Source organism: Emydura macquarii, unplaced genomic scaffold (assembly GCF_026122565.2).
Source record: "Emydura macquarii macquarii isolate MOO-44397 ecotype Brisbane River unplaced genomic scaffold, CSIRO-AGI_Emac_v2 contig_1253, whole genome shotgun sequence".
Classification (NCBI taxonomy): Eukaryota; Metazoa; Chordata; order Testudines; family Chelidae; genus Emydura; species Emydura macquarii.
This window is the reverse complement of record NW_027131390.1, coordinates 57523357-57542363: the sequence shown is the minus strand read 5'-3', so window position 1 is coordinate 57542363 and position 19007 is coordinate 57523357. Positions and strand designations below refer to the sequence as shown.

The window sequence follows — 19007 nt, the reverse complement described above, 5'->3', positions numbered from 1 at the left end:
ACCAGCCATACTGGAAGTGACTTGTGTCAATACTGATTGTCCAGAACTTCGGAGTGGGTGCTTCTGACAACACATTATACCACTGTGGAAATCTTTAGTTGGCATGTCAGCCTGTAAATAGGCTTACTGCAAGTGTATCCCTTGGGGCATGTCAGACCATCACTAGTTAGTATTTGGAAGAAATACAGAAACTTAACTCAATAACTATATCGTTTTAGCAAAATGCTCTTTTTCTTTCTTTGAGTCACTTGTGATTAATTAAGACTCAGAGTCAATTTCTGCCAGTGATGGAATTCCTCCTTGCTTTCTTTTGATCAGGATGACTTTGTGTCAGCATTCCGACAGGCTGAGCGCCAGAAAAATGCTTTATCAGTTGTGAATTCTGGAATGAGAGTTCTTTTCAAACCAAACACCAACATCATTATGGACCTGAATATCTTATATGGAGGCATTGGCTCTACCACAGTCAGTGCAAGGAAATCCTGCCAGAGGCTCATAGGGAGGTACTGTATGATTTAGTACATCTCTGACAGAAAATATAGTGAGCTCTATAAACCCTTGGTTCTGCCAATTTGTGCTGATGGAGACCAAATGTAGAGATCACAGCTGTTGCACATCTCACCCACAACTCCCACTATCCAGAAAGTGGGCAGCAATAACAGTGGAGTGGGAATATCCAAGATGCCCAGAGGTTCTCCGGTGAAGCTCCAGCCCAAAGTCAAAGTTCACTTCTCCTGGTGAAACACTAAGGCAGGGCATTGGTGGAAGCACTACCTGCCCTTCCCCGGGGGTGAAGGATCTTGCCAGCACAGTAGCCTCTGCTGGAATGTGGGTGCAATTTACATTTCACTGTCTCAGCAATGGTGAATCTAACCCAATCAGTTATAAATGACAATAAGTGGACTTATTAAAAACTGGAGGACTACATGTTTTCAGTGTAATTATTGTAATCTGTACAGTAGTACATATAATGAACACTAATCTGATGTAAATATGTATGACCCTGTGGAGCAGAACTATGAAAAAAGGGTAAAGTAATCAACACTGCTAATTAGATTTGAAAAATTAAAAAGCTTTAAAAATCCTGCCAATTTCTAAATTGTTTTTGTTCAGCTGGATTTTTAAATTGACCTTTTTTGGTTGATTGGTTGGTTGGTTGTTCTTTGATTTGCTTAATAATTTTCTGCTTTTTTTTTTTTTTTTTTTTAAATCAACATTTTTCATTTTTGGAAAATTATAATTTTCCAAAAAGACATTGTTGCAATTTTGAAAGTGAAATAAAAGTGAAATTTTTTTACAAGTGCAAACTGACTGGTTAAAATCAGCAGTGCAAAAAAAAAAAAAAAATACACAGCAAGTAAATTAAAAACAATGACCCAAAGATAATTTCACTGAAAATTTTCAAAAAATGGAAAATGTTGAGGAAATTGGAATGTTTTCCTGAACATTTCTATGTTCTGAAAAAAGTATAAGTTTCATGGAGAAAAGAACATTGGAATGAAAAATTCCAACCAGCGCTACTACTAACACACTGTGAAATAAACAGTTACCAATTAGTTGGAAACAAATAGGGCATGTCTAAGCTGCAGTAAAACACCTCTGGCTGGCCCATGTCAGTTGATGCGGGCTTGCAGGGTTCACGCTGTGGGGTTATAAAATTGCAGTGTAAACTTGGAGCTCAGAATGGAGTTCAAGCTCTGGGATCCTGTGATGGGGGAAAAGCAGCGAGAGCCCAGGCTCCAACCCAAGCTTGAATGTCTACACTGCAGTTTGGTAGCCCTGCAGCCAGAGCATTACAAGCCTGAGTCCACTGACACAGGCCAACCATGGGTAGTCACCTTATTAAGGCTTGATTGTTGCAGTCCTTACATGCACTGACATTAAAAGATACAAATGGACTGCAAGATCAGGCCCAGGCGAATTAAACTTTTATTACCTAACACTATGCGTTAGCTGCAGTTTAATATTATACATAAGTATATATGTGTGCATGACTTTTTCTCCACCAGGCAATGGAATGAGCAGATGCTGGATGAAGCTTGCAAACTGGTGCTTGGAGAAATTTCTCTCTCCCCCTCAGCTCCAGGCGGGAAGGTGGAATACAGAAGAACTCTGCTTGTTAGCTTCCTTTTCAAGTTCTACCTAGAAGTGTTGTATGGATTAAAGAAGATGGTAAGTGATTTCCCTCTGATTTTGGATGAACTGTCTTCTTTTTCTTGGAAAGGTTTTTCCCAGTATTTATTGATAGGTGCTCAGATCTCATGGTGATGACTGAAGGCTAATTGTATTACTGGACTGATCCATCCTTTATTGAATGGAGATTGTGTCCTTAACCAACTCCTGCCCCAAACCAGGTTATTATACATGCTAAGGAGCCCTGGCAGGCTAAAATATCTGCTCATTGTTAGAGTGTAACATGTTCTAAGGGAAGTGCCAGACCTTTCATTACCTGATGATGGAATTCCTTGAGCTATAACAAAATGTTAGGGCTGTGACAGCATGTTTACTATTTATAAATGCTGTTGCTTCTCCTTCAAGGAATGTCCCTGTGGGTGCTCCACTTCAGGTGAATGTGCATCCTTGTGCCTTTGTAGCATTTCAGCAGCAGAGCTCCTGTGGTCATGCATGCGTTCTCCCCATCTCATGCCGTTGTTGGCACCTATCTAGCACCATGCGGCCAGACCCCCCTCAGTTCCTTCTCTACTGCAGAGTCCAGAAATTGAACTCCAAAGTAGAGGGGAGGTGGGTAGGAAGTGGAGCACCCACAGGGACACCCATCTTGGAGAACCTCAGTTATTGCACAGGGTGCATAATCTCTTCTTTGAGAGGGGCAGGTGGATGTTTTAAATACTAGATAGCCTGAGCAGAGCACATAACATGGAGAGATGGTCTGAAATCAGCAGCAGGGGAGCCTTGCATGGCTGCATCAGCCTGTCCAGGAAGAGACCCAGAGCAATGATGCAGGAGGGTACAACAATGTATTCCCTAGCTACCAAACAGTAAGAGTGCGAAATTCAAGGGTTCAGAGATCAGAAGGTAACCACAATGAACCCATAAGATTTAATTTCAGCCTGAAATGTACCCAGAATCCAGTCTCAGTACATGATCCCCTGTGCCCTTGCCTTGTGATTTTATCCCAAATACCATCATGTCCTGAAAGGATCAGGAACACAACCAGAGGGGAGATGCTCGGTGTTGCACTCCTTGTTTGCCAGTTAGTCAGTTTCAAATCTGACCATGCATGTCACTCTTTTTACCAACAACCTCCTCCACCCATCCGACCCTCCAAGCACTGTGGTTTTTGGTGGGATGGGTTCTGTTTTTGATCTCAGGTGAGGCAGCTCACTTTAAATATTGTCTATAGTATTACCACATGGGTAAACTCTCCGCCACTCTAAAAGGTACCTGCTATGGCAAGGAAGTAATGTAGCAGAATGGAACAATAACTACAGTATTTCACATCAGTGCTGATGCCTGAGCTGTGGGAGCCAACTGGAAATCTCTACTTCTTTAAAATTTATGTTTTTCAAAATCTATAAATGGAAAACTTAGCTTTAAAAGCAATGATGTGACATTAGTGTTGTTAAATTGCCTTGTTTTCAGTACCCAACTAAGTATCCTGAATTATCAAAGAAGAACATGAGTGCCCTAGGCGAGTTTCGCAGTGAAGCACCCCAGGGTATGCAAACATATGAGGTCAGTGATGTTGTTTTCATAGCAAACTATGCCAGCTGTGAATTGTGACTGCCAAATGCTGTCCTGGTTTTTCATCCTAAATTATCCATTGACTGCTTTGTCTCTTTGTATTTATGTCACCTTGGCTTTAGCTGTGACACTGAGCCCTGGTCTACACTTACCTGAAGATTCAGCGGCAGTCAACAGGAGTTATGCAAACTATGCAGAGTAGCTTGCGTAACTCACGTCAACTGCTGTGATTCCCTTTTGCGCGGTGTCTATACTGTGCTGCGCCAACGGGAACAACGTTCCCGTCAACGCAGCACTATGCTACTTGAGGGGGTGGTTTTACTCAGTCGACTTCCTGATCGATTGAACAGGTCTACATTGACCACTCAATTGATCCAGAAAGATCGATCTGGCGGCAGCAAGTTTGCCTCCGTCAGTATAGACATGCCCTCAGAGTACCTTTCGCAGACCTGAAGAAGAGCTTTGTGAAGCTTGAAAGCTGGTCTCTGTCACCAATAGAAGTTGGTCTAATAAAGTACATTACGTCACCCTCCTTGTCTCTCTGTATCCTGTGACCAACATGGCTACAATAACACTGCATTGCCTCTGAGTCTTCAAAAGTTGTTTGCTGTGGTGTTGTAGCCATGTTGATCCGAGGATATGGAAGAGACAAGGTGGGTGAGGTAATATCTGTTATTGGACCAACAACTGCTGCTGTTGGTGAGCTTTGAGCGACACAGAGCTCTTCTTCATGTCTCAGAAATACAAGGTGTAACAAATTGTTTAGCATACATAGTTAACACACATTGTAAGGGACAATTCAAGGTGAATTGGTCTGTTAACACCCCTCAGTCATAGGACACAAAAAGGGGGACTAGTGGGTTACAGATTGTTGCAATGAGCCATAAAACCAGTGTCTTTATTAAGACCATGATTTTAGTGTCTAGCAAAGTTAGGAATTTAAGCTCTTTTGAAGGTGTTGTGCAGGTTTCACTTTTCAGCAGTTTTCCGCCAAAAAATGTCAGCAGTTTTGAGTACTCTTTTTCAGCTGAAAATGTTTGCTTCTAGTTTTCTCCTGAAAAATTGAAATTTTTTTTAAAAAGTTGATTCTTCCACAAAATTTTTCATTTAGTCAAAAATGCAGCATTCCATAGAAAAAAAGTTTTGACAGAAAATTTTTGACCATCCATCATGGCTGGGTCATTTCAGACTAATGTCAAGTGTATCGTATGCAGTGTTGTAGTTGTGTTGGTCTCCAGATATTAGAGAGGCAAGGTGGTAAGCTCTTCTAAGAGGTCTGTGTAAGCTCAAAAGCTCATCTCTCTCACCAACAGAAGTTGGTCCAGTAAAAGATATTGCCTCACCTACCTTGTCTCTCTAAGTGTATCATTAGCAGACAGTACCAGAGCTATGTACTGAAGGTTGCCATTATGGGCAACTACATTTTCAGTGCTATCAACTCAGGACTTTTTTTTAAATGAGAGAAGGGAAGGTTGACAGGGATTTAATTAGCAGAAACCTGAAGGAGACCAGTTTTGTTAGGGTAATTTATACAGGCCAGAACATACATTTCTTTCAGGTAGGCAGGCAGGCTTGGTTAAAGTGATCACTTAATACAGATTAGGTTTCAAATACCTTTTTCATATACAGGTACCAGATATCGCTCATTTTTAGCTTGCTTGAAACAGCTGTGATATTTAAGTTTGTGGAATAGCTCCCTGAGCCTGGTATAAGAGGCAGCATGGTCTAGTGGGTAGGACATTGTATTGGGACTCAGAAGACTTTGATTCTGTTCCTAGCTCTGCCATTGAGCTGCTGTGTGAACTTGGACAAATCACTTTACCTCTATTTTCTGTCCCACTCTTTGTCTTATCTGTTTAAATTGTAAGCTCTACAGGACAAGGATTGTCTCTTTAGTATGTGTGCACAATGGGGCCCTGATCTCAGCTGGGGCCACTAGGTGCCAAGGTAATATAAACAATAAAAATGAAATGACTACACAGAACTTTGTGTTTAGATTGTTACCCATTAATGCCCTAGCCACAAGATCTGGGCAATTTCAATGTGCATTTAATGACACACTCTTATAATGGCTAAATGATTTCAGAAGGCATTAGTAATAAGGCCTTCTGTAGTTAGTGTTCTCAATCTAGGATAACACATTCTTATTAAACAGGATGTAGACCCAGGGCAGCCTCCCCAAGATCCAGTAGGACGTCCCATCATGCACCAATCTGGCATTAAGCATGCCACTGGTGAAGCTGTTTATTGCAATGACATTCGTGCTGTGGATGAAGAGCTCTTCCTGGCTGTGGTAACCAGTTCCAGGGCCCATGCAAAGATTCTGTAAGTAAATAAAAGAGATGTAAGAAAAGTGTTAGTGTATGAGGTCACTTAGATGCTTCCCACATTGTTTAACAGACTTGGATCATACTAACTAAGCATTTTAGTTTTATTGGATTACGGCTGGAATAGAGTATGGTGGAAAAGGAAATCAGGAAACAAGGGATAGATGTAAATGTAATTCATGTGGGAAGAGAGAGTATTTGCAGCTAATGCTTTTAAATATGGTGTTTTATTGTCTGGAAAAGAAAAATGTACAGCTGGAGACAGTTTCCTTGGAGCTACCTCAGTTTACAAACTCCTCAAGGAGTGTTGTTCACTTCCTGGTTTTCCAGAATATTCCTCTGCAGGTCTGGTCTTACATAAGTATTGTTCCATGTCCTCTTCACGGTATCACCTTGTTAAAGCGTGCTGGTACTGCAATGCCATTCCCTTATTCATTCCCACACTCACTGTTATTAATGGTATTTAATATTCACGTTGCCGGATCAGCGCCCATTTATATTGGGCACTGTACAAGCACAGAAGAATGTATTTTGATTCTTGAATGTTTCTGTTGTAAGCTATGCACAAACACAAATGCACAAGGACTGTCCTACTGCCATCCCTAGGACTAACTTACATTATGAGATGAGGATCTCTTTTTTATGCTTTGTTGGTGTCAGATAAGAAAGAATCCACATTTGAATGCGTGGAGCCCTTAACACAAAAGGGAAAATATATATTGGGATTTCTTGAACTTTCTACATACTAGGACTACAATTTAAATAACTATTTATGCCAGTCCCTGTCCCTTGTTCCTTCCCACCGCTTGTCCCCCACTTTCCTCTTCAAATATGCCACTAGAGCAGTTGATTATTTTTTCCACAATATACTAATCAACACATTTCAAACATTAAGATATCTGAAGAGGATACAAAGGGTATTATGTTTCTTTGTCCTGAAGCTTGCGGAATCATTTGTATTCAATATATTTGTCCCATACATACCAATTGTGGCACTGCCATTTATATTCTTCCTCCCAGATCAATTGATGCATCAGAGGCCCTCAAACTGCCAGGGGTGGTTGATGTGGTAACAGCAAAAGATGTTCCAGGGAAAAATGGCACTGAAGATGAGCAAGCATATGCAGAAGATGAGGTACTTCTTGCTTCTGGCTGAGGTGTCTTGGCCTTTAATGAAATATAATTTATTATGAAGAAGGAAACTTACAAGTTTTGCAAATATTTTGCTTATTGAAAACCTGCTGTGAAAATCACTCCAATGTTTATTAGTGCAATGCTGGCCTGACAGCACAGTGCACTGCCAGGAGATGTTCGGAGCAGGAGCTGTACAGGACTCTCAGTTCCTGGATCAAAGGGATAAGGAAGGATCCCTTAAATCATTCCCCAGTGACTTTAAGGACTTTTGTGGCTGACTGAAAAGGTGTTCATGGCTCTGGATGGAGCTACACCCAGGAAGGAGGGAATGACCCATGTCTGGATGGTTTGCCCTTGGGCGGGAGAGCCTGGGCCCAAGCCAACCCTGATTATAGAATGAGCCCCTTCATCCCACCCCCGAGGGGAATCAGGCAATTTCTTATAAAGAGCAGAAGGTGGCTGCAGCAAGGAGGAAGTTCAGGAGGTTGTAGTCAAACTGCAGAGAGTGAAAGAAAGAGTCATGTAGTGATGCCCTAGAGACCAAAGGAATTGCTCCAGCTAGGAAGGACTCTGACCAAACCGGGGGTGTTTGTGCTGTACCCGCTGAAGCTGGAGGGAAGACTTTTGTGTTTAGTTTTGAACTTTGAGTTAATACATCAGATCATAGAGAGCTGTTGTGACTGGGCTGGAAGTACCTGTGTGGAGTTTATTTGGGGATCCAAGAAGGGAAACTGAGTGAAGGGCTGCATGCAGGACTGCTCTGAGGCCCCCAGGCTGCACTGTGAGGTGGCCACTTGTGTATACTGTGGCAAGAGGCCTTTCTCTTCCCTCCCAGCTGACTCTGAACTCTTTCCCTTCCTTTCCCTTCCCCACTCTTCCTCTTGTACAGACCTGGACCCTTTTCCATTCTTGCTCTTTCTTGTTATTTCCCTCTTCACCCAAACCCTCTTCCTGTCAGCCATTCTCTTCCCCTGATGACTGATCACTGGCATCTTGCACTTTGATTCTCCCTCACTCCCACTGCACTGGGAATTTACCATGATTCCATGCATCAGTGGCTAGGCCCTGACATAGATGTGTAAGTGCAAACCCCAGTGTAGACAAGGAAAGGTGTGATTTGTGTTGGGGTACCCTGCTGAAATTAGGGTTAATCCAGCCCCCAGCAGCTGGGATCAGGGCATATTCTCACTGTAGTCAAGTTCATAGATGTTAGTGGTATTTCTAATGCTAGAAATGCTATCAGCAATAGCTGGTTGTTGCCAATAGCACTTCTCACATGTAATGAAATATGGTTTGCACTCACTCACAGAGTGTATGTAAGCACTGAACACAACCCCTCCCCCCATACACTGTCCAGTAATGGAATCAACCCAGTGTTATCACCAGTTTATATATGTTGGGTGTGTTGCAGGTGATCTGCGTGGGTCAGATTGTCTGTGCTGTGGTTGCAGAGTCAAATGTTCAGGCAAAGCGAGGGGTTGAAAAAGTGAAGATAGAGTATGAAGATCTGGTGCCAATTCTGACTATTGAGGTAATAATCCAACTCTCTCTCTTCTTTGTCTTGTGAAGCCATTGTATCATTTCACTCACTTTTTATCTACTTGTGCAGAGCTCTGTCAGGCTGTGGGTTTTAATTTGGCATCAAATATAGGTTTGTTTAGGGTGGGTTTTGGTTGTGATTTCACAGTATAAAAATCATTTGCGCATTTTTATTTTTTGGAAGTATAAAAGTCTTTGCTTTTTTGCTTAGTGGTTTCCTATTCATCTAATGTGTGAGAGGCTAATCTTTGCACAACAGGGATGAGATGCACAGCAAGGCAGTATAACAAAGAAGTGTGCACTGAGCACTTCCATCTCTCTGTGGGCTTGATTCTCAACTGGAGTGAATCAGTATAGCTCCGTTGAAGTAAACTGTGACACCAGCTAACATCTGGCACCGTGTATCCTGCATAAGTGTTTGATTTTGATTGGTTATCAGAATCAGGCAGTATCTCCCTCCCTCTTTCTCTCACAGACACACCTATCTACTTTTAGTACCTCTCTCTCTCTTTCTCTCTCACACACACACATAGAAAAACAGAGAGAAAAACCAGCAACAACAGAATGCTGTCTCGACAACGTAGATGTTGTCCCACTGATTCTAATACCCACATCTGACTATGTGAGGAGGTAATTGGATAGATAATATATGACTGTACAAAACATCCCCTAGTGCTGTCTGCAGTATTTCAGTTGAGTTGTATGTGTTCTTTCCTTGCTGCAGGATGCAATAAAGCACAATTCATACTTTGGAGAAGTAAAGAAAGTAGAACAAGGAAATATTGAAGAAGGATTTAAGTCTGTTGATGAAATCATTGAAGGTAAATTGCTTCATGCACTGGGTGGGAGTCCCTCTGATTGAGTCTGATTTTCAATAGATGGTTCAAGCCAATTTAGAATGTATAGAATTCTCTGAGGAACTTACTGTGAGCATGTCTTGACTAGGAAAAGGCCAAAGTTTAGGCTGGGTTTAAGGTAGAATTCAACCAGGTAAAATGGAGCTAAAGGTGCATGTTACCCTTGAGGGAAAAGGTCTATTTTAGGTGGGGCTTAACTAGTACTCTTAATTAAGGCCCCCCCATAACACAACCTCATTTCTGACTCAAGATAAATCTTAGAGATGATGAGAGATCAGACAGCAACTGCCCCAATGTGACTCAGATGGCAGAGTAATCAACGTTTCATTTTTATTAAAACAGAGGGAGAGCCATTGACCTCTTTAAAAAAAATTATCTCTTCCCAAAGATTATACTGATAAGAGAGAGGACATACTGTATATTCATCCTTAATATAGCCCAAAATAGAATAATGAATTAAGTATCTTACATTAGGTGACTCCATCTATTTAAGGGAAATAAGATTTAATAAAGAAAACGAGTAGTTTTTTGGCATATGAAGAAAGTGACAAATTTTAAAACAAGACTTGGTAAGAGCTCAGTGACTAGCTACTGATTTTGTTTGTTTTATTTTTATTTGAATAAAAAGCTGAGAGAGTATATTTTAATTGTTTAATTTGCATATAATTATTGTTTCTGTTATCTTAAAACAAAGACTGCAAACACTCAAATAATTGAGTGAAAGATTTTAACATTGCTAGTGTCTTCTCTACCACTCAGTAGCACTTCTTGAAACGTTATTTTGTAAATTCTTGCCGCATTATCTCTTAGGCCATGTCTATCGCCACCACCAGATCGATCTTTCTGGATCAATTGAGTGGTAGTGTAGACCCGCTCAATCGATCAGGAAGTTGACTGAGTAAATCCACCCACTCAAGTAGCGTAGCGCTGCGTCAATGGGAACGCTGTTCCCGTTGGCGCAGCACAGTGTAGACAGCACGCAGAAGGGAAACAGAGCAGTCGACGTGAGTTACGCAAGCTACTCTTCGTTTTGCATAACTCCTGTCGACTGCCGCCGAATCGCCCAGTAAGTGTAGACCAGGTCTTAGAGAATCACCAAAGATATCCCTCTGTTTTCGTACTTACGGCACCTTTGGAGGGACTCTTTTTCTCTTTATTCATCAGGGAACAAACTCCATTTTGACAAATCTGTGCTAAATCATGGACTTAGGCCTTTAAATGCAGGGCTTATTGCGGACTTAAGCCCTTCAAATCCAGGACTTATTCCCTCTGTGAAGGAATGATCAGTGCCTCCTTTTAGTCACAGTTTTTGACAGCATTCTTCCATTAATGGTAAAATAGTCCCTATGCTGTATTTTGTTGCTGGAGGGGTAGAGATATCTGTGATTTGTGGAGTGCTGTGAGCTGAAGTAGCTAAATAATGTTTTAGCAAAGGTTACAGAACAATATATGTATATGTTACTGTCTTAAAGAATATAGCAACCAATCTGTTACTGTCTAGAATTTCATGATTGTCATTGTTCTGAATGCTGTTATCATTTGAAATGAAACTAGAACTCTCTGTTTTAAAAGCAGATGTTCCTACCCTTGAGCTAAAGGAGAATCTTCATTTGCTTTTAGCAGTACAGGGTCTAGAATATACAATTGAGTAGTTTCACTTCCATACAGCAGAGGCTAGTCATGCACACACACTAGTCATTACAGTAGAACTCACATTTAGAGATGTCTTACTAAAATGTGTATTCAAGCTACCAAGACATGCAGAATAAAGAATGCAGCTCTGTAATGAGCCAAGTATAAATGCCAAGTCAGTTAATACATTTGTGTGCCAGTCTTGCTGTTTGCCCTCCCCCAGTGTGTATTACCCCCACTATCCTCTACTGTATATCTGTTCCAGTGTGTATGATTGTCACCCTCTTGTCACTGAACATTACACAACATACATATTGACATGCGCTTGATCATGTCGACCTCTTGTGGCTGCAGCTTTGAACCCTAATACTTAACTGCACAAGCATGAACGCCTCATGGGCAACTGCTAGTGCAACATCAACCCAGGCTTTCAGTACAAAGGAGAAAAAATACAGAGCATCAACAAAAGAGCTTTTGTAATGCGCTGATGGATTTCCATTCACGTAAGGAACACGACAGAAAAGGAAAGTGACTAGACTAGGTAGAACAAAGGGCAATCGCAATACGAGAGGGGCATACAAATACAAAAAGAACAAGTAAGAAAGGGAGGGAAAAGAAACAAGATGAAAAGTTTTCCTTATCTTACAGAGATGTTTAAAAGGAGAAAGGGTTACAGTAAGATTACTTAGTAGCTAGAGATCGAAAAGACCTGCAGTATCAAACCCCTTGATGGAGGAATGTATCAGATATTAACTGACACCACTATTATCGAGGATAAGAAAATTAGGCAAGGAGTAGATGGTTGAAGAGAGAGATTTTCTCCAAATAAACACATCAGGGTCCCACAGAGGCAAGTTAGAAAAATGAAATATAATAAAATGATAAAAAGAATGGAAATATTTATCTGAGTTCTCTGAAAAACTCTCTCTCATGCACACACATCTTCTGATCTCATATGGCTTTAAACACCAGCTGAGGCTTTTCCTGTGATTCTGACTGTAACAGGTGAAATCCACATTGGAGGACAGGAACACTTTTACCTGGAAACTAACAGTGTACTTGTTGTTCCAAGAGGAGAGGATAATGAAATGGATGTGCATGTGTCCACTCAGGATGCGGCTTTCGTACAGGTAATAAAAAGCACTTTTGGATAGCAATCTCTTTCCCATCCAAATAACTTCAAGAATAGACTGCAAGGCCTTGCAAAGACCTGAGTTCAGGCTTTCTGTGTTTGTCCTACCACAGTCTAATGACATTCCTAATACAGATTAATTGACTGGGATCTTGTTGGGTAATAAAGCCCTGTCTCTCTGCACTTGTGCTGTAATAATGGTTCTTGCGAGCAAGATGCTACCTTGAGTGCCCAGTCCAGCGTAGACATGAATGAACCATGTTACCAGTTGGTATACAGAATGGTACTACTGATCTCATTCTCTCTGGACACCTCCACAATTCTATTGTGCAGATTTGTAGGTTGGTTCATAACATTGTTCCTCCCTGTCTACACTGCAGGGAAATAATATTAGTAGAGATCTTGAATAGCAAGGATGATGTTTAACTACAGCTCTGGATAACACAGTTTTACAGTAGTGTCAATTGAGTGGCAAACCCCACCGAAGTCAGTGAGGTGGTAGTGATGTTGGGACCTGATCCTCCAAACACTTATTCAAGCAAGTTGACTTCCTCATGTGAGTAGGTTCCATTGACTTCAATGGTACTAATGTTCATGAACAAAGAATACTGATGCAAAACAGGTTTGCAGAATTAAATTCTAACTGATTAGAATTTGACCAGGGCCTGTAGGAAGGAACAATTTTCAGTTCTTTGAGTAGATGCAACTGTGTGTATGCACCCAGCCCACTAGAACCAGAGCAATTTGCCTAGCAGTACCTATAGAGGGGCTGTGCTCACGGCTCATGGCATAACCCCTCCCTGGCTACATGAGGCAGTGCCACCCCAACCCTTCCTCTGTTCTTTCTTACCACCCAGGGCTGGAGTCAGAGCTCTATGTGGTCTTAATCTCACAACCCCTCAGCTGGTTTAGGTTTTCTCTTGTTATATATAATTAGTAGTACCCTTAGTATTAGTTAGAGTAGTGTGAGTTGTATCAGTGTAATTTTCCTCGATGATGCTCTCACCAGGGTTTAAACATTGTCCTTTGTTTGGGGGAGTGATCCCCAACACCAGTACCCACACGTAGTGCTTGCTCTGTCTCAGTGAGGCCCACATTAAAGAGTGTTGTGCAATCTGCAGATCATTCAAGAACCAGATTGAAGTGCTCGAGACCTTTGCCTAACACAGCACCTGCTCAAACAGGCTGCACAGTCTGCTTCAGCACGGAAGCCCTTGCTCATGTTGGCACCACATTGCGCTTGCTCAACCACCTGAGTCTCATCCTAAACACTGGAAAGTCAACCTTGGCTCCCTCTCAGAAAATCAAGTTCACTGGGACCCTGTTAGATTCCACTATGTCAAAATCATTTCTGCCAGTGGCTGCTGCATGGCTGAATGAGGAGGAAGAGCAGTGTTTGGCAGCTGTCAACAAGTCCTCCTTAACAGTAGAAAGCCCTCCACCAGGATGGCCTGGTCAGCAAAATGGAAGCAATTTTCAGTGTGGTCCTTAGGCTGCAGAATCAGCCAATGCTGGCCTCTACCCAGGACATTTTGGAGTACCTGCTGCACCTTCACTCATTGGGCTTGTGCTTATTTCATTGAAAGTGCATCTGGCAACGATATTGGCATCTCATCCCCCATTGAGGGAAGATCAGTCTCCTCCAATGCCATGGTAGTAAGATTCTTAAAAGGGATCCTTCATCTACATCCTCCGGTCCAAGAACCAGTTCCTCTGTGGGAGTTTAACTCAGTCTTAACAGCCTTAATGGGACTTCCATTCAAGCCCCTGGTATCTTGTCCCTTTCCACTTTTGTGTCAGAAACCAGCTGCAAGAAGAGTGTGTGAGTTGCAGGCTCTGATGGCAGAGCCTCCTTATACACAATTCTCCAAAAACAAAGCGACTTTATGACTGCATCTAAAGCTTTTGTCTAAAGTGGTTTCTCAGTTTCATTTGAAACAGGCGGTATATTTACCTATGTGCTTTCCAAGCCTCATTCATCTCCAGTGGGTCAGCGTCTCCAAACATTAGATGTCAGGCAATGTCTACCCTTTTATCGGGACAGGACTAAACCGTTACATGCTTTGCCTCGTTTGTTTGTGTCATAGTGCAAACGATCTCCAAATGGATAACAACTTGCATCAAGACTTCATATGAAAGAGCTTTGGTTACACCCCCTCAGCAAGCGCGAGCTCATTCTACACGGGTGTAAGCAACGTCTGTAGCATTCCTCAGGAACATTCCCATATTGGACATTTGTAGGACTGCTACGTGGTGGTCAGTACATACATTCATGCACCATTATACCATAACCACATCTTCCAGAGCAGAGGCAAGCTTTAGTAGAGTGGTCCTGAAGTCCTTCTTTAGGTTGACTCTGAATCCCATCTCCTTGGGGGTGGGTCTACTGCTTATGAGTCACCTGAGTGGGATACATGGCTGCATCTACTGGAAGAAGAAACAGTTACTTGGTGTAACTGTGGTTCTTCAAGATATGATGCAGATGTGTGTTCCATGACCCACCCTCTGTCCCCTCTGCATCAGTCTCATTTTAGGGTGTTCAGGGTGAAGAAACTGAGGAGGGTCGGGGTGGCACTGCCTCATGTAACCAGGGGAGGGGCTATGGCCATGAGGCGTGCCTATCACCCCTGTACAAGGACTAGTCTGCAAATTTCTCCAGCTCAGGTGTGCTGGGTGCACACATGCCTAAGTGGAATACACATCTGCATCACATCTTTAAAGAACCACAGTTTACCATATGTAACCGTTTCTTATGCTGTGAAGAAATGTATTTGAAAGCAGTACTGCATACACAGCGCTAGAGTGTGGTCCCAGTGAAATCAGTGACCAAACTACTGTTGATGTCAGTGAGACTAAGATGTACCCCTTACTGATCTGTGCTGTTAATCAGTTTTGTGTTTATTTAGTGGTTTATTTTTAGCACTTTGCAATTCAGTTTAAAGAGCTTGGTCCTGTTGTCCTCATTTGGACAAATACCTACTGGCATTCATCTGAGTAAGGATTCTCAGAATTAGGTACTGTGCCAGTATTTGCACTGCAAGATAAGAGAAATATTACAGCTGCTTTCTGTTAAATAGCATAAACAGTCAATCTTTTCCAAGCAGCTGGTTAGCTTGGTGGATACTCTGTACTCCGCTGCAAATCTGTCTTGTAGTTCTAGATGGAGAGTATCAAAGTTTGCCCTAAAATTAGCCAAGTGTATTTTCCAGAGCTATAGTTCAGCATCTGCTCCTCTAAAAGGACCAGATTCTGCTCTCATTTCTGCCACTGTGAATCTGGAGTAACTCCATTATCTTCTGCAGAACTATACCTGGTTGGCACTAGTAGCACTTAGATGAGAATCTAACCCTGTTTCTTTATTTCTTTTATGAATTGGTAGCTGTGACAGCCTAAGCATTGTTATTATGGGTTTTGGTAAATAGCCGGTATAAAATCCTAGAAATTCACTTTTATAGGAATTAGTGGCTTCAGCTTTAGATGTCCAGTCCAGTAGGATCATGTGCCACTCAAAACGCGTTGGTGGAGCTTTTGGAGGGAAGGTTACAAAGCCTGCATTTTTCGCAGCAGTTGCAGCAGTGGCAGCACACAAGTAAGTGTTATGGGATTTTTCAGTGATTTTACTTAAACGAATTAAAATTACTCGAAAGAATTGTAAGGGAACCTCTGACACGAACACGGATAACATGATCAGCCTTAACACACTTCATTCTGCCTTACCATCTCGTTGGTAAGCAATCTTGGATAGCGACCTGAATAGTTTCAGTGCAGCTGGCAGTGCAATTCACCCACTGACAGAAGACCTGTGCAGAGTCCTCTATGCAGTGGCTCTCATGGAGGATCTCCTCATATGGAGATCCCCATATAAAGCCCGTTCAATCAGGTGTTGTTCAGTGAGGGTGGTGTGAATTTCACCCTAGATATTTGATGTAAGTGCTTTGCACACTGCATTCAGTTCTTATTGACCAAGTCAAGGCTAGCTGTAGAGGTTCTGCTCCTCAAAGCAAACTAGTGAATGTCCATCTCTACCAACTGGTAGTAACCAGCAGAAGTACGTACACAACATTTTGCCACAGGCAACTACCCATTCTCTCTATATAGTACAGCCAGACGTGGATCATCTGGGCATGTAGGCAACTAGAAAAGTAAGATGGACATAACCAGCTAGGGTTAGAATCTGATCTGAGTTATGTCATTCCAAATCTGGAGTAACTCCACCAAAGTCGATGGAGTTAATCCAGATTTACACTAGAAAGTAAGGCAGAATTTGGACATAAGTATATAAACAAGGTGCAATTTTCTGGCATCCATTTATTGTTGAGTCATCCCCCTGTATTTGTAATAGGGTATTCTTGCTGCCATTCACCAAAACATACTGATCTATTTATGACTAGGCTTGTTTGTGGGTATATTTCATTGTCAATAATAATCATTACAGCCACCCCTCCAAAAGTGCTGTGTTGAGTATAGGGAGCCCACCTAAGGAAACAAGCCATAATAACGCTTTCACTGTTAGTTTTGCACCACACCTATTGTTCCAGGGTAATGTGCTGCACAGTTCATTATGCTACAGTTGCCTATTGAATCTCCATTCAAGTCAGTAGAGCGCATCTGATCTATCCAGCAGCACAGTAGGTGTGGCCTAGCTGGACGTGGCTGGACATTCAGCTGTAGTCAACTTGTTAAACAAGCACAGTGCAACTTATTCCGCTGAGGCCTGTAGTTGCGGTTGAAGATTAAAGGGGGATTGGACATTCTTTAACACACTAACATGTGTGGGGCATAATAGGTTAAAGGTCTGGTTTTGTCTCATTCACTTGAGAGTTAAGAAATCTGCTGATGTTTATGAGCCAAATCTCCCACCTATTCCCCCAGACCATGCCTGAGTGGCAGGGGCTTCACAGAGACGAAAAGGAAGAGAATCCATCTCCACTACACCACAGAGCTGATCCATAGCTGTGACTGCAGCACTGGGGCTACAGTGGCCCCTGCTGCAGCTGTTCCCCTGGCCCATGAGGGTCAGTAGCTGGCTGATTTGTACAGAGGGGGATCCCATAGCCTCATGACACAGCCTGCCACAGATCATCCTCCCAAACCTTGCTTTGTGGGGAATGCGATGGAGCTCCACTGTTCACAGGGTGTAAAAGGATGAAGTGGGGAGGCTAAGCAGAGGCAGATGACAAGATGTTTCCCTGTTTGTTTCTATGAACAAATGTTAAAATCTTCTTTTCCCTTTCTGGATGAGTCTAAAATATACCCACATGATAGTGGACAGTTTGCCGTGTTAGGGCAATAAATGGTTAATGTGAGGTTAACAAGCACTTGAGAAGCATAGTAGGCTAGTTCATCTTTACTTCAGTAGAGTTACACTGGAAGAATTTGTCCCAATAACTTTATCTTCCTGGTAACTTGCAGTGATGGGACTGATAAGTGAATCTTTTGTGTTTGGTTTAGGACTGGGCATCCAATCCGCTTTACTCTGGAGCGAGATGAGGATATGCTAATCACTGGAGGCCGACACCCTTTCTTTGGAAAATATAAAGTAAGTGGGAGGGGAAAACAGATCACTGAAATATGTAGGGCAAGATCTTCAGCTGGTGTAAATTGGCATAGCTTCACTGAACCTGATGGAGCTGCAGTAATTTACACCAGTTGAGGATCTGGTCCCTGATTGGTTTAGATTTGGGTTTTTATTTTGATTAATTTGATTCTTCTCTCTTAAATATTATTTTTGTAAAATATCTATAAAATTAATGGGTACAAAAATGATTAAAAGAAGAAGAATGAATATTTAGCAAGAATAAACTTGAATGGACTGAATCCTTCTCTGGGGTCCTTCTGCAAAATACATGCACTGTTTGCTTGTATTATTAATTGTAGCATTATTTGTATATTTATATTGCAGTTGTGCTCAAAGGATCCAGTTAGGATTGGGATCCCACTGTAGTCTGTACAACACATAAGGAAACATCCTCTCTGCCCCAAGAGCTTGCAATCTAAATAGATAAGAGAGAAAAGACCTGCGAGAAATGGATGCAGTGTACAAGCAAAATAGTCAGGGTCGTGTCCGGCCAATGTCATGGTACTTTCTTGTGTCTTCTTTTTGGTTTGTTTAAAAGATACTCCTGAGCCATGACATTTTAATTATAAAAGAGAATAGAAGTAAAGAGTTGAGGCCCAATTCTGCAATCTTGTGCACACCAAACTCCTGCTGACTCCATGGGGCATTTGGAGTGTACTGAGAACACAGAGACAAGCTCATGAAAATAAATTCATATACTAACCTCTTTGTGTAGGGAAAATTGTGCAGCTGTCTCATCTGTTCAGAGCTCTTGAAAAAACAATTCTCAGATGTTTCAATGGATTGACACTTTCTCTCATTAAAGAGAATATGGACCCAGTCCTCCTGGCCTTATACAAGCAAAGTCTCTATGAAGTCATTGGGAGCATTGACTGAGTAAGGACTGCAGGATCAGGGCCCATGTGGAGGATTTTAACTTGAGAGAACTACAATTGCTCCAAAGGCAATTTCCTTTCATAGATCCTCACTCCTCAGAGTTGAGAATCTGTAAGTCAGGTATGTTCCTATGGTCCCCAGGAGGTTAAAACAATTATATTAAACAGGAACATTATAAATGAGCACTGAAACAGATTACATCTACAATATGAGTTTGGGGTGTGATT

General features: G+C 41.9%; 1 protein-coding gene across 1 annotated transcript in view; it reads left to right on the top strand.

The window, feature by feature from the left end:
* Positions 1-19007, top strand: part of LOC137154103 (aldehyde oxidase 2-like) — a 72596-nt gene that overhangs the window by 29438 nt on the left and 24151 nt on the right. The window contains exons 14-23 of the mRNA XM_067549830.1: positions 319-503; positions 2010-2172; positions 3604-3696; positions 5861-6030; positions 7053-7167; positions 8578-8697; positions 9430-9526; positions 12200-12324; positions 15782-15915; positions 17778-17865. Coding sequence (XP_067405931.1) covers positions 319-503; positions 2010-2172; positions 3604-3696; positions 5861-6030; positions 7053-7167; positions 8578-8697; positions 9430-9526; positions 12200-12324; positions 15782-15915; positions 17778-17865 — 1290 coding nt within the window. The remainder of the gene's footprint in view (positions 1-318; positions 504-2009; positions 2173-3603; positions 3697-5860; positions 6031-7052; positions 7168-8577; positions 8698-9429; positions 9527-12199; positions 12325-15781; positions 15916-17777; positions 17866-19007) is intronic.